Raw genomic sequence first — 24,977 nt, forward strand, 5'->3', positions numbered from 1 at the left:
TCTGTGCACCATTTTTCTCTCTTTACTTCTTGTATTAGTCAACGTTCTCTTAGAGGGACAGAATTAGTAGGAGATATATATATACACACACACACACACATACACACATATATATACACACACACGTATATACATATATATACACACATACATATATATATATATACAAATGGGAGTTATTAAGTATTAAGTTACACGATCACAAGGTCCCACAATAGGCTGTCTGCAAGCTGAGGAGCAAGGAGAGCCAGTCCAAGCCCCATAACTGAAGAACTTGGAGTCCAGTGTTCGATGGCAGGAAGCATCCAGCACAGGAGAAAGATGTAGGCTGGGAGGCTAGGCCAGTCTCCCCTTTCACATTTCTCTGCCTGCTTTATATTCACCAGCAGCTGATTAGATTGTGCCCACCAGATTAACGGTGGGTTTGCCTTCCTCAGCCCACTGACTCAAATGCTAATCTCCTTTGGTAACACCCTACAGACACACCCAAGATCAACACCCTGCATCCTTGTATCCAGTCAAGTTGACACTCAGTGTTAACCATTACGCTTCTTTAGATGATTATTTTTAAAAATCCAGATTCCACATATTTCCTCTAGTTCTTTTATTTTATTTTTATTTTTTTGAGCTGTAGTCTTGCTTTGTTGCCCAGGCTGGAGTGCAGTGGCATGATCTCGGTTCACTGGAACCTCCAACTCCTGGGTTCAAGCAATTCTCCTGTTGCAGCCTCCCGAGTAGCTGGGATTACAGGCACGCAGCACCACACCTGGCTATTTTTTAAATTTTTAGTAGAGACGGTGTTTCACCAGGTTTTCCAGGCTGGTCTTGAACTCCTAGCCTCCTGTGATCTGTCCACCTGAGCCTCCCAAAGTGCTGAAATTACAGGCGTGAGTCATTGCACCCGTCCTCCTCCAGTTCTTAAAATGAGAGAAAACAAAGACAAATGGCCTCGGTCCTCCTTAAAAGGGATGATTTTTCATTTTGTTAAATCTTCACACTCTGCTTTGTCTCAGATTCAGTCTTTATTTGGTAAAGACTTCCTGTTTATAGATGTCACCTCTGGAAAGACTTGAGAATACAACTATGGACTTGAGAATACAAACATTTTCTTAATCATTTAACTTTTGATGCACTGTTATCAATGACCCCTTTTAAAGCCAATCATATAAACATTCTAAGATGCTGTAGACAATGAAGGCCTATCTGGGCTCAGGATTGGCTGCATGTGCCATATCTTTCTGATTTATTTTCCTGCCTTGTTTTCAATAATGATTTACTCATTTATTTTAATTGATGAAGATATGTCTGAATTTCACCTTGTTGTGGAGACCACCTTTTTCACTGTATACCTAATTAAGAGCTAAAATATGTGCTTAATTCCTTGTCTATATCACTACTCTTGTCTAGTTGTGATTCATATAATCAAATCTAACATTTTATATCCTTGTAAATAATCTTACCATTGCAAAAGTGGTAAGATCTATTCCTTTCATTGAATTGTAGTATTTACTCTTAAACCCTATAGTCCTAACACTAAATGAGATGAAAAAAGGTACAGTCATTCTTTGATGACTGTTTTTCTGTTATAGAGATCATTCTGAGTAGTTCTCATTTTTTACATTTTTTAAAAAATTATTAATAATAGACGGTAAATAGAATACCTGTAAATTAAGTAAACTTGAAACAATTTTTAACAGCCTTCGTTTTATAATTATATATTATGCTTTCTTTGCAGGACCGTGTAATTGCATTAGAAACGGTAAGTTGGGGCATTTTCTTTCTCCTTGTATCAGAATTACTGCTGTCTCCTGTTGTGGATTTCAGAGCACACCAAAGGAAGCAGTTTCAGAAATCATTTCTAGAACTACATCTAAGATGTCAAAGGGGAAAACAAACTAAACTGTATCTAAAAGGTATGTGGATATAGACTTTAAAATGAAAAAAATTAAATAAAAATGTGAGCATACTTAAGTGGTCACATCTCTCAGTACTTCTTCATGTCAAGATGTACTAATTTATGAAAAATATATCAAATATAGTCAATACTTGGTGTATTTTTTACTGTATTTCACAATCACTAAAAGGATTGGTTGGTAAGAAACTGAGATCAGGTTGCTATTTATTCTTTCATGTCTAAGATTTTAACATTCTTGGTTTTTATAAACATTATTTTCACCCACCAATGTCACAAAAAGAACAATGAAAGCATGCCAGCTTTTTCTGAATAATCTTACTTGTAGGAATGTACTATTAAGAAATAACTTTTCAAGCTCATAGATGTAAAGACTACATGCGTACAATATTCATTGAAAAATTATTTTTGGCCGGGAGCAGTGGCTCACGCCCATAATCCCAGCACTTTGGGGAGACTGAGGCAGGCGGATCACTTGAGGTCAGGAGTTCGAGACCAGCCTGGCCAATGTGATGAAACCCCGTCTCTACTAAAAGTACAAAAATTAGCTGGACATGGTGGTGAGCACCTGTAATCTCAGCTACTCGGGAGGCTGAAGCAGGAGAATTGCTTGAACCCGGGAGGCGGAGATTGCAGTGAGCCAAGATCACACCACTGCACTCTAGTGCAACAGTGCAAGACTCTGTCTCAAAAAAAAAAAAAAAAAAAAAGTAAAGGGAAACCAACTTATTGTCGATAAAATTATGGTTCTGTAGTGGATGGAATTTTCACCCAACATGCCACAGTGGTTATGCAAAGGCTCATAATATTAAATGAAAAAAATTTCAAGATATAAAATTGTGTATACTTTAATGATGACATGAAGGCATATAAAAAAAGAATGGAAGAGAGTAAGCAAAACTCACAACAGTGATTAGTTACACAAGAATTATAGATTGTAGTTTTATTCCTTTCTGTTTTTCAAGTATTTGATGAAATACTATGCAGCCATAAAATGTCAGGTTTTCAAAAAAGTAAATATTACCATGCTAATATATGAAAAAGTGATATATAAAGATATATAAAGAGTGATAAAAATATTAAATGTGCATATTTTACATTTAAAAAGACTAAGAAAATACATAAAATATTAGAAGTATCTTAGTGGTGATTTTTTTTCTTTTTATATTTTTAACAAGCAGGAAAAAATTCTTTAGATAATAAGGTTAATAAAAAATGAAATGTTTATTTGTCAGTATGAAGAGAGGAAAGATGGTTATGGACCACATTTCAGTAATATGCAAGCAAGTGATTTTGATTGACGGTGTCCAGACCCTATGGATAAATAACTTCTTCCTGAGATTTAACTGGGCCATTTAGAAAGTACACTATTCTCAGTTTCAGTATGATGACATTCTTGGTGAATAAAATATTTAGTGTTCTTCTACATATATTTTACTTACCCTTAGAAAGTGACTTGCCAACAGAATTTGGCCTGCGAATTAAATGCTTTTTTAAAAAATCTGAACAAAAACATAATTGTTGAGTTTGAAGACCTGGATTTGGTGTACAAAATGCCGCTTATGCAACATCTAGCAGATGACTTCTTTCTTGTTTTCTTCATCTGTAAAATGGTTGTGATTAAAATTATTTTATCAGGTTGCTTTAAGAATTAAGAGAGACAATACATGTGAAAATATTTAGGACCAAACAAATGTTATTGTTACCATTATGTGATTGCTTGTTACTTCTTATTTCATCATTTGAATTCTACCTATATACCATGCAAAACTGAAAATTATATCAGCAACAGTGACTATTTGTATTTATTAATATTTTTTATCTAACCTCTTCACTAACAAAGCACATAGGAATAGAATCATAAATGTCCTATCCTAAAAGTTCCCATAAGAATAAAGTTAAAAATAAAAAGTCATCATGGGAAAAATAAAATTGATTAAATGGACTAGGTTTTAAACAGCAGTAGTTTTTTGATAGTTTCAATTTGAAATAATTATAAATAAAACCATAAAAATTAAAATGCTTAGTAATAATGTTAATGATCAAATATTATGAAGTCCTTTGATTTCATATGACATTTTAAGGGACAGATTTTAATGTTTAGACTATTCAACTGATAAAATACTTTATAGTTCATAAAATCAAATATGCTGAAAGCTATCTCAAGATCATTTATTATTCTCTCCCAAGTCAGGGCTTAAAACTTAGAAAAATGTTGTTGGTCCATATTTGGTTGAGTTGTTATTAACAGTACTGAAGGTGTTGCATGTAGGGTATGTATCATGGTGTTATCAATCTGCAAATGTTTGAAATTTCACCATTCCATTAGGAGTATTTACAGTAGATTGATTTTAGCAGTCCAATAGTTACAATACCTGCAAAGAAGATCACCTTTTCATCATAATAAGAAACTTGATTTAGCTTGCCACCTAAGCATCTATCTGCTTAGGTCACAGTCCCATGCCCATTTTTCCCTGTCTTCCTCAACTTTTCCCTCTCTTTAATAGCAGGTAAGCTCCTTGGATTAGAAACTGCATTTTATTTGCAAATGCATTGCCAGGGTCTGTCAAAAATGTTTGATATATAGTAGACAATCAATAAACATTTGTAGAATGAAAGAATGACTGTCAAACTGCAAGTATCTCAACCTCACATAAGACTGTACTAAGGAATAAACAGCATTGGTCCAATAGTTGTGAGAAATTCCCCAGAAGCATGGCAATATATTCTTTATTTCCTAGAATTCCCGGTCAATACTATATTATATTTGGTGTTTCACAGAAGCTCTAACCATCTTCACTAAATTTTAATGTAAATTTTACTGGGATGGAACCACCTTCAGCCAAAATAGAATGAGTTGATTCCCTAAATAAAGCTAAGTGATTATATGGGAAAAAAAAAAACCTTGATTGAGAGCCCCAGCTCATGGGCCAAGGATGGGACTCAGCAGTGGAAATGTATTGGGCTCAATATGAGGCAGTGTGTTGATGCCAAGGAAGAAAAAAGGAAAGTAAATTGTGATCAGTGCGTTCAAGGAATTTGTACTCTAATAGGTAAAGAAGACACATTCATTTAAATGAATTAATGATGAAAGATAACAAAAAAAATACAGTCCATGAATGAAAAAGATAATGCATTTTCAGAAGCTATTTTTGAAGAAAAGATAATTGTAAAGAAAACTGAGGCATCATTGTGATCTGGGTTCATTGTGAAAATGATAGATTTTGCAGTTTGAGGACATGATAAGGAGCTTAAATTTATTTCTGAAATATGAAGAATCAGTAGTCAGGTAGAAAGAGCCAGAGAAGACCTTTCATATTGGAGATGTAATCAAAGTCTAAGGCAGTAATAAAAAAAAGGGTTTGTTAAAAGGATTTTTTAAGGTAAAGTCATGACTCCCATATAAAATTAACTTGTAACAAATGTGTTTATTTAACTCATTAATTAATGAGGGAATGAACAAGAAGTTACAAATGACTTAAAGGAGCGTTTAAACAACCACACATATATAGGCACTACAGAGTGCTGAAATGTGTTTTAAATAAAGGCAAAATTGACTTCTTCTACAATGAGGAAGGAAAATCAATAGTACCCTACCAGACAAAATTTATTGTCTGTGAACAAAAATTATTTGTATTGTTATCAGTTATCTGCAACTCATAGAGTTATAAATAACTCAAAGATGGTGAGAGCACAGAGATCCCACAGAATCAGAAAACCCAGACAGGTGTGCTAGGCAAAAACTAGGTCTTCACTGAAGATACCCAGTAAGTTTCTGTTCCATTTCAAAGTCTTTTCACATTTTTTCCCTGTAGGTTCATAGGAGATAATGTATAGAGAGATAGATAACAGTTTGAGAGAGTAAGAGGGGTCATTCTGGTGTTCTGAAATACAAACCAAGCAGTTTAGACCTGATTTTTTTATATCAGAGTTTTATATCTTTTTACATCAGGGATCTTTTATAACAGAATCTAAATAGGTCCTTCCCAAATGTTAGTTCATACTGGTCAGTACTAGTTACTGAAACATTCTGTTGGGAAGGATTTTTTTCTGGTTGCTCTTCCAGAAAGAGTGCTGTGATCACCTTACATTTTCTGCCATCTGCATTACAAGGTTGGGAGGTAGAAAGTGGGAGCATAGGTATTACACCAATAGGCTGCCATTGGTGGCTTTTAATGAGGGATCGTGGTGCGGTGGATGGGGTCTATAAATGTAGTGACAGTGTGCAGGACGGTGTGGAATAGGAAGAGACTGCAAGCAGGAAGAGGGAAAGTACACATTGAAGGGAATCCAGCCTTAGAAGTGTGCTTGGAAAATTAGGAGTAGGGACAGTTTGGTGCCAGAGCAGAGTGCATGCAAAGGCAAAGTGCATACCTTTGTTTAGAGAAAGGAACTAGCAAACTTAGTAAGTGGGAGGTCATGGGGGAAAAGAAAATATAGATACTACAGTAAGGGTCCTTTCAGGAAGTGAAAGGGATTGTAAGGCAATTCACTTTGGTGATATAAATGCAGTTTTTCATATCACCCTTTAAATATGTCTTTATTTTCATTTCCATTAATACCATGATAATGTTGATTCTCATACCTTTGTATTAGTTAAAGTCGGAGAAACACCCAAAATAATAGTGGGTTAAGTAACTTAAAAATTAATTTATCTCATGTGCTAATCCAAACATAAGCTATCCATTGGCAGATAGTGTCCCCATGGTGTTAGAACACTACGTTCCTTCTGTCCTTTTGTTCCTTCTGTCTTTTGCACCATGATCCTCAATATGTTGTTGCTCTGTCCTCATTATCCAATGCCTATGCCACCTCTTGCCCTTATATTTGCATACTAACTAGAAAAATGAAGGAAAGGGAGGGCATGTAACTCCCCTGTAGTGGAAACTGAAAATAGTGGAAACTGGAAGTTGCACATACCATTTCTGTTCATATCCATGGACCAGAACTTAGTGACGTAGTCATATCTAGCTCTAAGATTCAAAAAAATAACCATATAGACCATAGGCTTTTAGAAATTACAAAGCAAACTTTTAAACAATTCACAGGTCAAAAAATGTAGGGTAAATTTTGTATAGAACTGAATGATTAAAATATTAATGTGTTAAAATATATGGGATATAGTAGTAGTGTTATCTATGATGAAATGTAAAGGCTTTAGTGCTTATGTTAAAAAACAAGGGATAAAAATTAATGAGCTTGTCACTCAACCTAAGATATTAAAAGAAAATTAAAAGAGTAAAACCTAAAGAAAACACAAGAAGGGAAAAAATAAAGACTGAAAATTAATGAAATAGGAAAAAAACATGCAATAGACAGGGCTAACAAAGTGAAGTCTGTTGTTTGACCAACGAATCATAGTAAAAAAGACCATTGTCCATTATGATTGGAGAAAAAGGATATAACTATAGGTCTTGGAGAATTTAACCACATAGCAAAGTATTCTGAATAATTTTCTAATTATAAATTAGAGAAATAAATTCCTAGAAAAATATAATTTTCAAAAATGAAGAAGAAATAGCATGACTAAATTTTTTAAAAATAATTTTAATCAACTATTTTTAGTCAATTAAAATTTAATCAGAAAAGGGATACCAAGCCCAAATAATTTTATACATAAGTTCTACCAAATGTTCTAGGGGCAGATAATTTCAGTTTTACAAAACTCTTCCAGAGACTAGAAAAAGAGGGAACATGCCCAATTTATATCCTGAGTGAGCATAGCGTTTGTGCTACAACCAAGCATAAGAATAAGTAAGGGAATGTAGACCCTTAGTCATGAACACAAATGCAAAAATTTATACAAAAGATTAGCGTAATAGATTTAGGAATGTTTAAAAAGAATAACTCATCATGAACAAGTTGAGTTTGTTCCAGCAGTTCAGTTGAGTTAAACAAGTTGGTTTAACATTAGAAAATTAATCAATGTAATTTATAGCATAGTGACAGGTTAGGGAGAAATAAAATTTGAAAAGGCCATCCCCATAAATGAATAAGCAGCATTGATTCCACCACCACCACCACCACCACCATCATCATCATCATCATCATCATCATCATCATCATCATCATCATAAACCTTCTATTAAACTAAGAATAGAGGGAAACTTTCTTAATCTCATAAAGGTCATATGAAAAAAAGTCTATGGGTAAATCACCTTAGCACCGAAATGCTGATATCCTCCTCTATGATCAGGAACAAAGGATGTGCTGTTCCACAGCTTCTGTTAGACACTGTGCAGATGGTCCTAGCCAGTGCAAGTAAAACTGATATTTGCAAATACTGTTCTTGTTTATATAAAATGCCCAAGGAATTCATAGTTAAATTATGAAAAAATATAGAGTTTATCAATTTCTTTGATTAAAAAACAGTATATTTTACTTCTAACTCCAAGCAACAATTACTAAGAAAATGTAATTAACACTATACCAACGCAAAAGTAACAAAAAATTTGAAGTACATAAGAGAAAAAAAACTTTAAAAAGAGTCACAAGTGTTTTATAGAGAAGACACTCTAGCCAAGAAATTTCTGAAGAACAAGGTAAGGAGGGGGGGGTTTCTTAAACATATATCAAAATGTATTAAAACTATGGAAATTAAGATAGTGTTGTCTTGGCAAAGGAATATATAAGTTGGTCAGTGTAATTGAATAGAGAACCCAGAAACAGAAATACTTACATGTGGAAACCTGATGTCTGACACAAATGGCATCACATATCGGCGGAGTAAGGATGAACTTTTCCATAGATGGTATTAAAAATATTAAACTGAACCTCTATCTCATATCAGATGCAAAAATGTATTGTTCTCACTCATAAGTGGGAGTTGAACATGAGAACACATTTACACAGGGAGCAAACATCACACACCGGGGCATGTCGGTGGGGTGGGGGTAAGGGAGGGAGAGCATTAGGTCAAATATCTAATGCATGTGGGGCTTAAAACCTAAATGACAGATTGATGGGTGCAGCAAACCACCACAGCACATGTATACCTGTGTAACAAACCTGCACTTTCTGCATATGTATCCCAGAACTTGAAGTATAATTTAAAAAGACAGAAAGAAAGAAAACCAAAATGTGAATGGCAAACCATAAGATTTTTAGAACAAAAAAAAATTGTTGAATATTTTCATAACCCTGGCACTGAAGGAGATTTCTGAAGAAAAAAAAAAAAGGCAAACGAGGCATTGAAATAACGAATCATATAAAAGAAGTGACTCAAGTTACCATGTTAAAATTAAGAACTTCTGTAAACCAAATAAAAATATGACATAAAAAGAGTGAAAAGTCACACATAGAATATATTTGTAGCAGATATAACTGACTACCAATTTGTGTCCAAATCTTATTGCCTAAAAAACAATTAGAAAAAGATATCCAAGCTTTTAAAAGGGACAAAAGAAGGTCAAAGGGCATAAGCAAGCATCTCTATTGAAAAAGAAACATGCGAGAAGACATTTTTCATTAGCAATCAGGGAGACACTAAAACCACCGATTGTCATTTTCTTTAAACTGTATGTATATATTTTACTTATAATTTTGTATCAATGACATATGTCACCAAAAAAAATTTAAAAACTAAAGGGAATTGAAACATGTTAGTATAACTTTTTAAAAGCTTTTTACTGCAAAATGATTAATGCTGACCCCAACAGGAATGTTCAAAGACAGCTGGTAAATAACAGCATGTTCTAACTGGGGTGGCATGACCCTGGGAGTATACAGAGATCTTCCAAGAGGTAGTCAGGCACAAATAGTTTTAAGAGAATTGGCTTATAGTTTTTTGTTTTTGAGATGGAGTTTCACTCTGTTACCCAGGCTGGGGGTGCAGTGGTGCCATCTCGGCTCACTGCAACCTCCCTTTCCCGCATTCAAACAATTCTCCTGCCTCAGCCTCCCAAGTAGCTGGAATTACAGGTGCCTACCGCCACGCCCAGCTAACTGAGAATTGGTTTTTATAGCTTCAGTTTCTAGATACACTTTCTCCTAAAATGACTCTGCTTTGAAAGGCCATCGTACCTTTCATAATTGACTTTCTCCCACTTTATTTAAAAAAAAAAAAAAAAAAAAAAACAGGCCTACTTCTCACCCATCCTGAGTTCCATGAAGCAAATTCCCCCAGACATTTTAAGGTGCCAAGCAAAGGGGTAATTTAAGATTTCTAGGCCGGGCGCGGTGGCTCAAGCCTGTAATCCCAGCACTTTGGGAGGCCGAGACGGGCGGATCACGAGGTCAGGAGATCGAGACCATCCTGGCTAACACAGTGAAACCCCGTCTCTACTAAAAAATACAAAAAACTAGCCGGGCGAGGTGGCGGGCGCCTGTAGTCCCAGCTACGCGGGTGGCTGAGGCAGGAGAATGGCGTAGACCCGGGAGGCGGAGCTTGCAGTGAGCGGAGATCCGGCCGCTGCACTCCAGCCTGGGCGACAGAGCGAGACTCCGTCTCCAAAAAAAACAAAAACAAAAAAAAACAAAAAACAAACAAAAAAAATTTCTGTGCCTGCTGGCCTTCTTTAATCAAGGCCCCAAGGTAAGACTTCTTATCCTTCTTAGTTGCACATATATTTTTGTTAAGAACAAAGAGCTGTATTTGATACATGGGATACTGGGGTTGAGGTGTGCTGAATTAGATATATTCTGTTTATTGGGGAGGGAGGTGAAGACATTTTTATTTAATAACCTCACCTCTTCCACTACTCTACTATAATCAAAGGATGTATAGCTCCAGAAATCAAAGCTAAGAGAGTGTTGATAAGAAATCATTAAAGGCAGCAGTGTCTTATTTCATCCAGGTGACAAACTCTAGCAGAGCTCCATGCTTTACCTATTTATCTGTTTTAGAATTGTGATTCAAAAGTGAGACAGTTTTCACAAGGACACTCATTAACACCATTCCATTTAATTGAGAAATGAAGTCAGACCCTTTTTGTACCATAAAGCAAGCGTGATTTGGCTGATTGGTTTGACAGCGAGGACTGGCTTTGCCAATCTGTAGGCCTGGGGTTTCTATGGAACCATATGTAATGCTAAGATAAAATAAATAGATCAAAAATATTACACTAATAGAATAGTGTTAAAGTTAGCAAGATTTTTATTTGTCTCAACCTTTCCTGTATATGTTGAGTTAAACAAAAGAAAAACAGTTACATGATAAATCTTGACAAATAAAGCCTTTTTGGCATACCTTCGAGAAATAGGAAGTAAATGGTCTAAATAACTGCATTATAGTCCTTTGGTAAGTCAGGCGGTTTCTCATTCTTTGCTTTCAACAAAGTCAAAAGAGAACTTCGTAGGGCTGATAGATTATTAAAATTAATTTTGATGACAGATCACTATGTAATATTTACCATAAGAGTAGGAAAACATTCAAGAATTGAGTAACATTGTTATAACAAAACTTTCATTCTCATGTACTTTTTTTTTTTTTTTTTTTTTTTTTTTGAGACGGAGTCTTGCTCTGTAGCCCGGGCTGGAGTGCGGTGGCCGGATCTCAGCTCACTGCAAGCTCCGCCTCCCGGGTTTAGGCCATTCTCCTGCCTCAGCCTCCGGAGTAGCTGGGACTACAGGCGCCCGCCACCTCGCCCGGCTAGTTTTTTGTATTTTTAGTAGAGACGGGGTTTCACGGTGTTAGCCAGGATGGTCTCGATCTCCTGACCTCGTGATCCGCCCGTCTCGGCCTCCCAAAGTGCTGGGATTACAGGCTTGAGCCACCGCGCCCGGCCTCTCATGTACTTTTTATGTGAACAAGATTTGTGATTAAATCTATAGAAATAATAGGAATAGAAATGAAATGAAACCCTGTCTTATTCAAACAAAAATTAACATTCAGCTAGGGTTATGTGAACTAACTCAGTGTGGGAGAAGAGGAAGCTATATTTATTCCATTAAGAGATATACTTTTTGGAAGCTTTGGATTTTTTTTTTTTACATTTCACATTTAATAATTTTTCTCAAAATTTGTAATATACCTAATATTAATTATAATGCTAATCCAGTCTATAAAAATGTATAACATAGAGCTTTATGGTCTCAGAAAATTTTAAAAACTACTTTTTTTCTCTATGTTTATATATATACATTGTTACAGAGAAGGATGAAGTACAGCAAAATGATAAAAACACTTATGGACATAAATATATTTTATATTAGTATAAACTGAAGGGAAAAAAGGAACAGAAAAAAAATCTCTTTTAACTGGTCATATTTATTTCATAAGTGGATAAATGGTGGCAACAAATTGCTGAGTTATTTAAAGTTTACTAGATATGTTTATATTATTTATATGAATGAGTTTTATTTGAAAACGTCATTCTTTACAATATTGCAAGAAAATGTCATCCTTTGCAACTACTTAAGCTTATGATTAAAAACATTTAGATAACTTAAAAACGTGTGTGTGCGAGAGATACATAGCTTTAAAACTTAATTTTGAAAACCATTGACTTAGAGCAAATGTGTAATTAGTAGTTGCAAATAGTCAGCATTTAATCAGCTTCCCAAATACTTAAAGAAATCTTATCTCCCTTATTTTCAAAATATACTTACAGAGCTAACACAACTTAAAATGGGGTAAATCCTAACCTAAAGCTGTATAGAGAAAAATATATACTCATATGCCTATATTGAGAAATGTTACAAAACACTGGAAAACTCTTGAAATACGACTTTTCTTTTAAAAACACTGTAAAGTCTGAAGCATATCTCTGAAAGATTCACTGAACTGTACACATTAGCTGAGCTTCAAGATTAGGTGTCCAAGATTATAAGAAGATGCCCATGTGTCTATGGAACTTACAGACTAAGTAATGTCATAGATACTTACTTCACCTGTCTGTGTTGGAGTAGACAATTGCTGTTGGAGTTTTTGTGTTTTTTTTTTTTTTTTTGAGACGGAGTCTCGCTCTGTCGCCCAGGCTGGAGTGCAGTGGTGCGATTTCGGCTCACTGCAAGTTCCGCCTCCCGGGTTCACGCCATTCTCCTGCCTCAGCCTCCCGAGTAGCTGGGACTACAGGCGCCGCCACCAAGCCCGGCTAGTTTTTTGTATTTTTTTTTAGTAGATAATTTTTTTCCCTTTTTACCCTGGATCTAACACTAATTGTGCTTCATCCTACTGCATGTGCAAATCACTCTACAGGCACTGCAGTTGAAGAGCCATCACTCTTTGTTAGGACACTAAATTGCGCTCTAGGGCACTTAGGAATATATAGACCCAAATGAGTTAGAGTACTTACTAAAGTGCCACTGTTAAACTCAGGAAACAACTGACTTGATGATGTAGATCTGGCCAAATAACTGTTAATTATTTGCAATGCCTCTCTTAAGTATTTGTAAGAATCTTGAAGCTAAGGAAAACTTGCCTTTATCTCTTTACAAAGCCAGAACTTGCTGCTTTAAAACCAAAGATCAAGCTAGGTTCATTTTTGGTTTTGCCAAGGCTATGAGCCTCTCATTGAAGTTGCCTGAAAGGTTCAGTCCAATTGGCTTTACACCAAATAAAACGCAGTGTGCTCTGTTACAGTTTTGACCCAGAATCAGGTGAATCCCAGCAGTTTTGGCTGAGCTACATTGTAAAATTTTGGATTTGTTCAGACTTGACACTTCCTGGGAACCCATTCAAACTGAAACCGGAAAAAGGTTTTGCACAAACCCTGTCCTAGCCCGTTCTGCCAAGTTTCCCACTGCTCTAATGTTGGTCTACCTTCTGTATATTCGCATCGAGGGCAAACGGAAATATCCTCATGAATCTCTCATGAGGGATCTTGGGTGAAACAATCTAGACATTCTCCTTTCTCCACCCTATCCCAAAATACACAGCCCATATTCTATGTTAGTCAGTATTAAGCTATGTACGTTTTCCAGTAATGGGGATATCTTCAAAGGGTTAAGCTTCTGAAACATGATTGTTTATGGTCAAATGTAGAAAATACTGCTAAAACAAGTGGGCTGTTTATGCAGAGTTACAACCTTGTGGCAGAAGGTGATGACCAACTTAAAAAATGTGAGGCTTCTTTCAGCCTGTAAAAATGGTTTTCTACAGCCCTGTCACATGTTTCATAAACATGATGACATAGGAAAGGTATCACTGAGAAATTACATAATGAATGCAACTTCACCAGCAGATGAATTTAGTATTATTGAATTGCTCAGCGTTTGGAGGTCAGTCTGACCTCGTCGTATTTGATGCTGATAAGTAGTCATACTGCCTTTCTAACTTCCTTGCTTGATAATGTGTTTTATAGGCCTTTTCTAAACAATATTAAGAACAATGCATTCTCTTGGTAAAAGCTCTTGCTTTATATTGTAAAGATAATATGAATGTATATTATAAAGCACAATGGCAGTATCTTTCTGTAAAATACAACACATATAAGAAATGCTTTCTGCTCTCTTTAAGAAGCCTATCTGGGTGAAATCTCAGAGTAATGATAGTATATTTGATATTTTTTTAAGATCCTAACTTAACTGTAAAACAAGATATTTGTATTACACTCACAATATATAGTAGGTGAGAATAGTATATTTTATACACATTTTAAATAGTCTTTAATGAAAATCTGATATGGAGAATTTGCATTTTGTGCATCTAATTTTAACAAATTCCCTTCAGTCTTTAGCTGAAAATTATTATATGACTAGTTTTAAATGATGGAAAGTGATATGATAAAAAATAGTATCTGATTATTAGTCAGAAAATCTAGATACTGGTCATGTCTCCACCATAGCCAGGCACATGACCCTGGCCAAATTATTTAACCTTTCTGAATTTCAATTATTATTTTTCATGATTGGGCTGGACTAGATCATCTTTAAAAGTTTCTTTCCCAGCAGGGTGCAGTGGCTCACACCTGTAATCCCAGCACTTTGGAAGGCCGAGGAGGGTGAATCACCTGAGGTCAGGAGTTCGAGACTAACCTGGCTAACATGGTGAAACCACGTTTCTACTAAAAGTACAAAAAATTAGCTGGGTGTGGTGGCGTGCGCCTGTAATCCCAGCTACTCAGGAGACTGAGGCGGGAGAATCATTTGAACCTGAGAGGCGGAGGTTGCAGTGAGCTGAGATCACGCCATTGCACTCTAGCTTGGGCAACAAGAGAGAAGCTCCATCTCAAAAAAACAAAACAAAACAAAATTCGTCTCCCTAGTAGACTTTAGTCTAATATAGGAGGAATTAAAAATCTGGGGTCTTCACAAAATTTCTATGTTGCCAATAGTTACTATCAAACAACTTACCCTAGTTTAATCATATTATATTATGTATGAGTTATTAAGTCCCTACCATGTCTCAACACTGTCGTAAAGCATACAGCGGACGAGGTTCCTGCTGTCACGGTTCTCACATTTTAGATAATGTTAGAACTCAATGCTAGAAATCCTTGTCAAAACCCCTCACACTATTCAAGAGAAGTCTAGAGGCCAAAGGAGTTTATGATTTTCTAAATGTGACAAAACTAGGGCTAAAATTCAGATGTCCTGATTAGCAACACAGCATTCTTTCTATTCCACATCCTCCACTTGTGACTGGTGAGAGTAATGAAGATATGTGTAAGGAACGCTTTGCAAGTATCTACTAAATGATACAAAGTGAAGAGGAAGAACATGTGCAATCAAATCCCATATTTACCTTGAGCAGGGTAAGAAGAAATAGGGTATGGACATTTTTGGACCATATTTAAAATTGTCATAATATGCCCTAAGCTCATTGGTAAATGGAGTTTCATGAAACAACTTTGATCTAGTTTTCCTCCTTTTGAATGTTGAAGAGTTGGCCTGCCCCTAGATTGCATTCCTGGTTATGTCTTGAGCTTTGTCAGTGATATTAAACACCTCAGTTGACCTTTTTTTATGCATCTGCATAACAGCTGTAATACCACTTACACAAGATTTTATAAAGTTTGTTTAGAGCTATTATTAAACTTTGATCTCAGATGAAAGGCTGGAGAGAGTATAAATTGTTCTATTAGCACTATTAATATAAATACCCAAAGTGTTCTCTTGTTAATTATTTAACACTAGTATATGATTTCATCCTATCATATGCCCCAATTATATTATATTTGAACATCAAACAGTAAAAGGCCAAACTGTCAAAACAGCCTGTCCCTCGTTGTTCTCTGTAGGCTCACTTCTTAATTATTTTGCTAGCTGGTCTTCCGTAAGTGATTTTCTGGAGCTTTTGCAATGTTTTTCTCTCCTCGCATCTCACTGCTACCTATGCTTTCTATCCACAGCAAAGGCCTTGACATGGTTGGTTGATTGCTGTCAGGCATTAACCATATAGTGGCTTTAGAAAGCCACTGAAACATAGATAGACTCACTGAGTTAAAATGTTTGGATTCTGTGAAGTACTTCCTTTACATCTTCTTTTCCAAGAACTTCTGATTTTCGTTTTAACACTTTCTAACTGAAACCTCATTTTTCTGTGAAATATTTCAAAGCTCCTACTTCTCTATTAGTTTTTGCTTGAAGAAGAGTACGTTGGTTCCAAAAGTGTAGGAATTAAGTGACAGGGTAAGGCAAAAGCCTGGTGCTCTCCAACTCTGGTGAATGGGAGTTAGAAGACCTGGTTGTGAATTCTGGCTTTTTCACATGGGCGATTCACTTAACCTCTCCAAGCCTGTTTTCTATTATCTAGGAAATGGGCCTAATTTTTATCCTGCATGTGTCATAGGTTTGCTCAGAAGGTCAGATGAGATAATGGATGGGAAAGTCCTTTTCTAAATTTTAAAAACAATCCTCCCTGATATATGCATTACCTTTACTAGTCACAAGGGCAGTGTGTGGACTGGAAAGGTTTTGCTCGTTAATCAGGACATTTGCATTCTGTCCTAGTATTGCCACTCTGGTTATGTGCCTTGGCACTCTGTGTTATATTAATTTTACCTCCAAAACTCAGTGCAGTTATTTTACATGTGGGCTGTAAGAAATTTAGATTTAGAGTTCTTATTTAATAACTCCAGTAATTTCAGTTTGACACACCCTCACCCTCAGATTCAGTTGACCCAGGGTAGGACCAAGTATTTTTTAAAGCTTGCCAGACGATTGTAATGTACAGCTATGGCTGAGAATCACTGATTTATGCCATCTTCAACATGTCCTTCAAGAATGTGCCTTTAGTGTGTCCCCTAAAACCTGGTGTTACTCTGCTTTCCTGTCTATTGGATTTTGTCCTACTCAGTTTCACAGACTTAATTTCATGTCTTTTCTACTGATAGTATCATGTCTTCTCTCCCCAGGATTTTTTCTTTTTAATCTATTGAAACAACAGTTGTAAGATTCTTTCTCACACATTATTTTCCATAACTGTCCAAGGATCTAGGGAGCTTAATTTTAGCCTTTTGTTAACATTAAAATTTGTCGGAATTATCTTCAAGGACCAGTTTGCTCAGTCATGAACTCGCCAAATGACAAATTCTCTTATTTTAACAAATTACAACAAATGGACTGATTTACAAAACCATTATATTTGGAAACTATATAAACAGTTAAAAACAAATTAGTGGTTGTTTTTTATTTTTATGGTAAATCAGTGTAATTGCTGATATATTAGGATTATGTAAACTGCCCCTCTCATCTTCCTTTTCTAATTTTTCCTCTTACTACTCTTGTGTTAATCCTTTGTTGCATCACACTCATTGCCTTTCATTCATTTCTCCATTCAACATGTGATAACCAACTTCCCCATGCAATGGACTGAGTAGGAAGCATGGTTCCTTCTTATAGGCACTGCACTGGAGGGTGGCATGGGACAAGTACTTCTTGTTTGAAGTTCTGTCAGACTCCATAGAAGTGGTTTGGGCAGACAAACAGGGAGGAGAAACTTGAGACTAAGAGGATGAAGAGGACTCTGAGAATGATGGTAAAAGGTTGAGAGCTTTTCAAAGGTAGTTTACTTCTCAGTCTACCATCAGGGTCAATTGAACCCAATCTTGGTTTTTAAAATTTTTTTAAGTGTTGATTTAAAAAAAAAAAATTTATCCTTTTTAAAAAGATCTTCTATGAAGACACAAATAGAGATTTTCCTTATTTTTAAAATAGAGTAAGTCCCATTCTGTCTTGCAGATACATAATAGATCTTGGTGATCCCATAGTCTTGAAGTATTTTACTATTTTATCATTTTGGAAATTATTTTCTCATTATTCATCAATTGTTTCTAACTGTGCTAGAAAGAACTAAAATAATATGAAAATAGAGGAATTGTGGAATCACACAGAAGGATGTTAGAGTCAATGAGCTAAATAATCCCTATTACATAATACTTCATATTTTTATTGTATTGCCCAAAGTATATCCGTGAGGGTCTGAGATTTTGCCCAACTTGCAAGCTGGCAAGTTAGGTAGACCCTTTGGGAGATGAGGTTTAGATGAGGTCATGAGGATGGAGCCTGCATGATGGAATTAGTGCCCATATAAGAAGCAAAAGATACTAGAGAGATGGTCTCTCTCCTGACTATGTGAGGACACCTCAAAAAGGTGGCTGTCTACATAAGCTAGGAAGCAGGTGCTCACCAGACATAAGATCTGCCGGAGCTTTTGTCTTGGACTTCCCAGCCTCCAGAACTATGAGAACAAAATGTTTGTTGTTTAAGCCACCCACTCTGTGGTATTTTTATTACTTATGTTATTACTTAGCAGCCAAACTAAGATAGTCCCTCTGTTTAAGAGTTTTCGATTTAATGGGGAAAAAAAAAAAAGATGGCTAATGAAAAATTATGATATAATGTACATGTTTATCTCTATTGACCTGTTTTCATTCAGAAACCCAAAGAATGTTCTTGAGCTGAATCTGGTCAACTTTAGCAGAATGAAGTCTGGCATAGAGATGTTGTAGATTTCATTTGCACATAGTAGGTTCTAGTAAATGCTTGCTGAGTACAGGAAAGACTGGATGGCGTATCCAGTTCTGTTAATAAGCTTTTGTGGAATCTTGCCTAATTTTCAGAGTATTGCATGTTTTCTAGAGTTTTCATAGCACACTTGAAATGTCCAAAGTTGTGTGGTTTTGGCTACTTTTAGTTACTAATGTGTACTAAGGCTGCAAGACTTACTCGTTTTAGTTGAATATGTAAAATGAAGTAGGGGAGGGGGCTTGAGTTCAAAACTTGAAATTGTTTTGGCGAGACCAGCTCTTTTTCCTACTTACCACCAGCCACAAAGCTTCATTGTTGTCCAGTTGCATGAATGCATGGCTTTCATTTGGGCGGAGGGGAAGGACTTTCTAGCTATTGGAGTTTCAGGAAAACAATTGGTTGTGGCGAATCTTAGATGAATGTGTTCACCAAATAACATTGTCAGCTGTATTGTATCCATTGGTTTTCATGATCCATTTTTCTCAGCCAGTGGTTGAAAATTCAGCACTAGGCCAACTTCAAAAATACATACATGTGCTCACATGTACTCCATATGTACCCTCTTAATACCCTTTGTTCAGCCATTTAGGACATAGCCTAATAGAGCATCTCAATCATACTTAAAATCAACCTTTAACATTAGCGTTTAGATGAATTGTTTGTCAAAATAGATTGCTCTAACTTCAGATTATTGGTACTTTTAACTAAGTATCGTTTGGTAGTGAGGATTCTTTGAGATAGTGCAGCTGGATTTTTGAAGGTTTTAAAATATACCTAATAGTCTCCGCTTCTGTCTGCTTTGGCAGCAGTCGCCAGGGAAACACTTTGCTACAAGAGCCAGAAGAGTGTTTCTGAGTGTTCAAAAAAGGATTAATTATGAAAGTAAACTTTAAAAATATAGGCATAGTTGATCTTACTTCTTTTTGAAATAAATCTCAATGCCGCAATGATAAAAATAAAATACATTGCCGGATTTCTATTTAGATCTGATCTGCCTGTCACAAGAAACTCATCCGTATAGGGGGATTAGCTGTTCACATGGTCTTTCAACATCCAAGCGCTGTGTGTGAAGTAATGGAAAATGATTAATTTATTTTGTCATTCTCTTTGAGAACATAGGACATCTCTAAAAAAGAAAATAGCCCTTAATTTTGAGAATGTAGATTAAGTATGTTTACCTCACCAAGGTGCTTTTAAATAAATCAACCTGGGCCCTACCTCAGCCAGAACAATGATCATTCCTAATCAGAGCTCTTTATCAGGACCCTCTGCTCCAGGTTAAATATGGAAGAGACAAATGTGATTACCTGTTTGAGAGTGACTTGAGGACTTGGGGCCAGGGCTTTGCAGGATTCAGGGAAATGATTAGCATTTCTCAGTATCTGCCCTGTGTGGGGTGTCCCCATCATTGTCCCTCAGGGCAAAGCTCTGTCGACTCATCCATAGGAAGCACATTGCTCTTCAGAGCACTCACACCTGTGCCATGTCATTAGGTCCACAGAAGACTTGGTTCTCATCTTCCTCTCTTTAAGTCATGGGGAACTTTACTGTCCCCTCATTCTTCTTTCAGTTCTGTTTTTTGTTTTTATTATTTCTTTAATTTTGAGTCTGTTGAGAAATATTCTCTGTCCCTCAAAGATAGTCGATTTTTAAATTCACATTTAAAATATAATCTTGCAATATTTTTCTTGCCACAATATTTCTAAGTTCTAAATGTATCTTTGTGTATGTTTATTATAAGAAGGTTTTATTTAATAAAACTGAAATTTATTTGTGTGTGATACCAAGTACTCAGCACTGGCAATATAGGTAAAAATATCATCCTCCCTTTAAGGAATTTGCAGAGACAAGTAAACACACATTACAAAATAATTACACACAGGATAGGAGGTACATATACACACAGGAAATACTAAGGATGGGCACCTAACCCAGAGTTTAGAGGAAAGGCTCACAGAATAATAACTAGTATTATCACTGCAGTAATAGCTAACATTTACTGAGTGCTTACCACATGCCAAGCCCTGCTCTAAGCACTTTACATGTGTTAATGTATTTGATCCTTACAACAACTCTGCAAAATTAGGAAACTGAGTCCCACTGTAGAGGGATCAGGAACTTTTCTATAGACACATAGCCAGTAGGTGACTAACCCAGGGTTTAAACTCAGGTAGACTGCCTCAAGAGCCCAAGCTCTTAACTATCATGTTAGAGGAGGCAGTGACCAAGCCCAATCTTGCAGGAGAATCAGTGAGCTAATTTAAGCAATGTATAGAGAACATTACAGACAGATAGACCTTCATGTATAAAGTCACGATGGCATAGAAGCTTTCAGGAGAGAAGCAAAAGTATGGAGTAACATTTGTGGCAATAAAACCAGAAGCTAATCAGCAGTATTTAGATAAGGGGGAAATTGTGAGATCTTTTTTTTTTTTTTTTTTTTTTTAAGTTAGGCCAGTTATAAAGTGAAAAAAATGAAAAGCAAGTTCATTGCCTACTTTTGGAAGCATCTTTTCTAAAAATACACCATGACAAATATTTGGAGTTGGTAATTTCATGGGATAAACACCCGAGGAAACAAAAATGTCTTTTTTCCTTTTTTTTTTTTTTTCTTAACACAGTCATTAGCTTCACTTTCTGCCATAGAAGGGCGAAGCTTTTTCCACCCCATAGGTATTCTTGGGTAAATATTAACCCCAAGAACCCCATATCTACTTTTTTCCTTAGTTTGCTTTCTCTTTATAAAATCTTTGTTTCTCCATACTCTTTCCAGCCTTTTAAGCTTAAAAAGCAGATCCTAACCTGCTATAGGAAGAAGTTAATGCTACAGTGGACTACGGCTGCTGCCAAAAAGGTTATTAGAGATGTTCAGATCCTATTTTCCCACTTCCTGACTTAGAAATTGGGGTAAATTGTTTGCCCAAGTTCATACAATTGGCAATGTCAAAGCTGAGCTATAACCTTGTATCTCCTGATTTCTTCTTATCAATTATCTTTTTTACTACGTTTTGCTGCCTGTCCTTAATCAGAAGGATACTACAAATAAAAACATTAGAGAAAACATTTTGTGGACATACATGACATTTTCAGAAGTTTACAGACAAAATGCACGGTCTTGGGGTGAGAGAGTGTTTTTAGTAAATCAAGAGCATTTGGTATGGCACCATTGGCCTTCTGGGGATTCTGCCTATTCTCCCTGTAAATTTTTCGCAGAGCTCTATGCAAAGGACACCCTGAGGTGGGTCTCAGAGTTTCTGCTACTGTTCAGCAAGTTCACAGCCTAAGAGTAAGATGCCCATCTTCCCCTCACACAGCACTCCCAAACTCCACAAGACCTTCTCCTGGTTAGGGGTGAGGGGCTAGCAGTCCACTCTCCAAACAACATCCTCATATTTATTTAGAGAGTAAATAAGAGGATGTCACTCCTCTGCTCAAACCCTCAAAAGACCTTCCATCTCAATAAGAATTAAATACAGAATTTTAACTGTGGCCAAAAAGGCTCTAAAAGCTCTTGCCCCAGACATCTTTGGACTCACCTGGCAGCAAGCTCCTACTTGGCCACACCAGACTCTTCACTATTCATTCCTGCAAAGTGCCAGACAGGTGACCTCCTTAGGGCCTTGGCCCTGAGTTTATCCTTATTGTGGGAACCCATCCCCAATATTTCAATGGAGGTTCTTTCTATTTTCCAAGTGTTGGCCGGCTGAGAAATAAAGAGAGACAATACAAAGAGAGGAATTTTACAGCTGGGCTGCCAGGGGTGACATCACATATCTGTAGGACTGTGATGCCCCCTGAGCCTCAGATCAGCAAGTTTTTATTAAGGGTTTCAAAAGGGGAGGGGGTGTAAGAACAGGGAGTAGGTACAAAGATCACATGCTTCAAAGGGCAAAAAGCAGAACTGCTAATAAAGGTCTAACAAAGATCACATGCTTTTGAGGGAACAGGACAAAGGGAAAAAGCAGAACCACTGATAAGGGTCTATGTTCAGCGGTGCACATATTGTCTTGATAAACATCTTAAACAACAGAAAACAGGGTTCGAGAGCAGAGAACCGCTCTGACCACAAATTTACCAGGGTGGAGTTTTTCCCCACGCTAGTAAGCCTGAGGGTACTGCAGGAGACCAGGGCGTATCTCAGCCCTTATCTCAACTGCACAAGACAGGCATTCCCAGAGCGGTGTTTATAAACCTTCCCCCAGGAATACATTCCTTCCCCAGGGTATTAATATTAATATTCCTTGCTAGGAAAAGAACTTAGCAATATCTCTTCTATTTGCACGTCTGTTTGTAGGCTCCCTTCAAGAAGAAAAATATGGCTTTTTTTGCCCAACCCCGCAGACACTCAGACCTTATGGTTGTCTTCCCATGTTCCCTAAAAATTGCTGTTATTCTGTTCTTTTTCAAGGTGCACTGATTTCACATTGTTCAAACACATGTTTTACAATCAATATGTACAGTTAACACAGTTATCACAGTGTCCTGAGGTGACGTACATCCTCAGCTTACGAAGATAACAGGATTCAGAGATTATTAAGTAAAGACAGGCATAAGAAATTATAAAAGTATTATTTGGGAACTGATAAATGTTCATGAAATCTTCACAATTTATGTTCCTCTGCTGCGGCTCCAGCCGGTCCCTCCATTTGGGGACCCTGACCTCCCACAACATATCCTGTCCCCATTGCTTTCCTCTAGCAATGCTCATGACTCCGTCTGCTCCAAAACCATTGTATCAGAGAGGCTGTCACAGACCACTGTGTCTAAAATAAAAACCCTGTCACTCACTACCACTTTACCGTGCTTTACACTTCTTCAGAGTGTTTATGACATCACATTTTATGAACATGTTAGTTTCTCTCCCATTTCTGTTCTTGAGGACAGAGAGTTTTTACCTTTTCACTGCTAGAACAGTGAGGCCTTCAGTAAATATTTGCAGACTGAATAAATGTGAAAACCTTTCCTTCATCGAATAATATTCATTCATTTGTTTATGTAGCATTTGCTGAATACCTCTCCTGGGTCAGGCACTTTGGTGGAATGCTGGGGACAGACATTCCCTACCCTCATAATGTTTATTGCCCACTGCTGCTGCAAGCATTAATCGGTCACACAAATGAATATAATATTAGTACTCCAATAAGTGTTACCATAGTGAGGCTCATGATGCAATGGAGAGATTGTTTCACAGTATCAGAGAAAGCCGGGGAGCCTTCCCTGAAGAAGTGATGACTAAGCTGACATATGAAAGAAAATAAAAGTTAACCAGTTCACTTAGGATTTGTGCTTTTCGTTAGATGCAAATTCTACATTTAAAAACATAATGAAGTGGAGTTGATGATATGCATGCTGAATTAGGTAAGGGAACGTGTTTTAATGTATGTAATGTACTTCGAAATGCACCCCAAAAATAAGTTGTATTGAAGGATAGACAGAGTGATGGATAGATAGATGGATTGATATATGATAAAGCAAATATAAAACATAATGTTAACAGTTGAATCTAGGTGGTGGGTATACGGGTGAGCTCTGTAAATTTCTTTCACATTTCCTGTATGCTTGAAGATGCTCATAGCATTGTGGGGAAAAATGTTAACCAGATAAGGAAATTGGAGGGAACATTCTCCATGGAAGGCACAGTATGTACAAAAGTAATTTATGTGCTATTACACTTCTATTACTTTAACATCTTAGATGATGTCTGTAGAATAGTAAATGCATTTCTAAATATTAGATATAGTTTTAATTAAGTTTGGCTTGCTTCTGCTTTGTGCTCTGCTGACTAGCTTTTATTAGCTCTAATTTTAGATTGTCACTGACCTCTTCACCTTTTAGAGGTTACTAGAGTTGATGGTACCTCAGAGCTTCAGCTTTAAAAACAAAAATCTGCTTTGAAAAGTACTTGACACTTTTCAGTGCACATTTACATTCACTCTCCTACTTGTGACTATCACAAGTAAGTACTTGATAGTCACAAGTAAGAGAGTGAATGTGAATGTATTATTCTGTGAGTGTAGAATAATAAAGACCATCATTGATCCCCATTTTCCAAGTAAGATACTGAAGCTTAGAAGGGCAGGGCAAAGTCATATTCCAAAAATCACAAAACACAAGTAAGTAACATTACTGGAACTATGAATATCCACAAATTAGGGATGCTGATTTCCAATGAAGCATATCTTCCACCTCTGTTCATCATGCAGCTGGTTACACG

The 24,977-nt window shown here is 36.5% G+C and overlaps 1 protein-coding gene across 12 annotated transcripts in view; it reads left to right on the plus strand.

Annotated features, from left to right (window-relative positions):
• Positions 1 to 24,977, plus strand: part of LOC105467643 (centrosomal protein 128) — a 458,395-nt gene that overhangs the window by 376,479 nt on the left and 56,939 nt on the right. For 11 of the 12 annotated variants that reach the window (XM_071099786.1, XM_071099789.1, XM_071099780.1 and 8 more), the window contains one exon: positions 1,736 to 1,759. In XM_071099786.1, the coding sequence (XP_070955887.1) occupies positions 1,736 to 1,759 (24 nt within the window). Of the gene's footprint in view, positions 1 to 1,731; positions 1,760 to 24,977 lie in introns of all 12 variants that reach the window. The other variant, XM_071099791.1, reaches the window with a different exon arrangement.

The sequence above is a fragment of the Macaca nemestrina genome, chromosome 7, assembly GCF_043159975.1.
Source record: "Macaca nemestrina isolate mMacNem1 chromosome 7, mMacNem.hap1, whole genome shotgun sequence".
Taxonomy (NCBI): domain Eukaryota; kingdom Metazoa; phylum Chordata; class Mammalia; order Primates; family Cercopithecidae; genus Macaca; species Macaca nemestrina.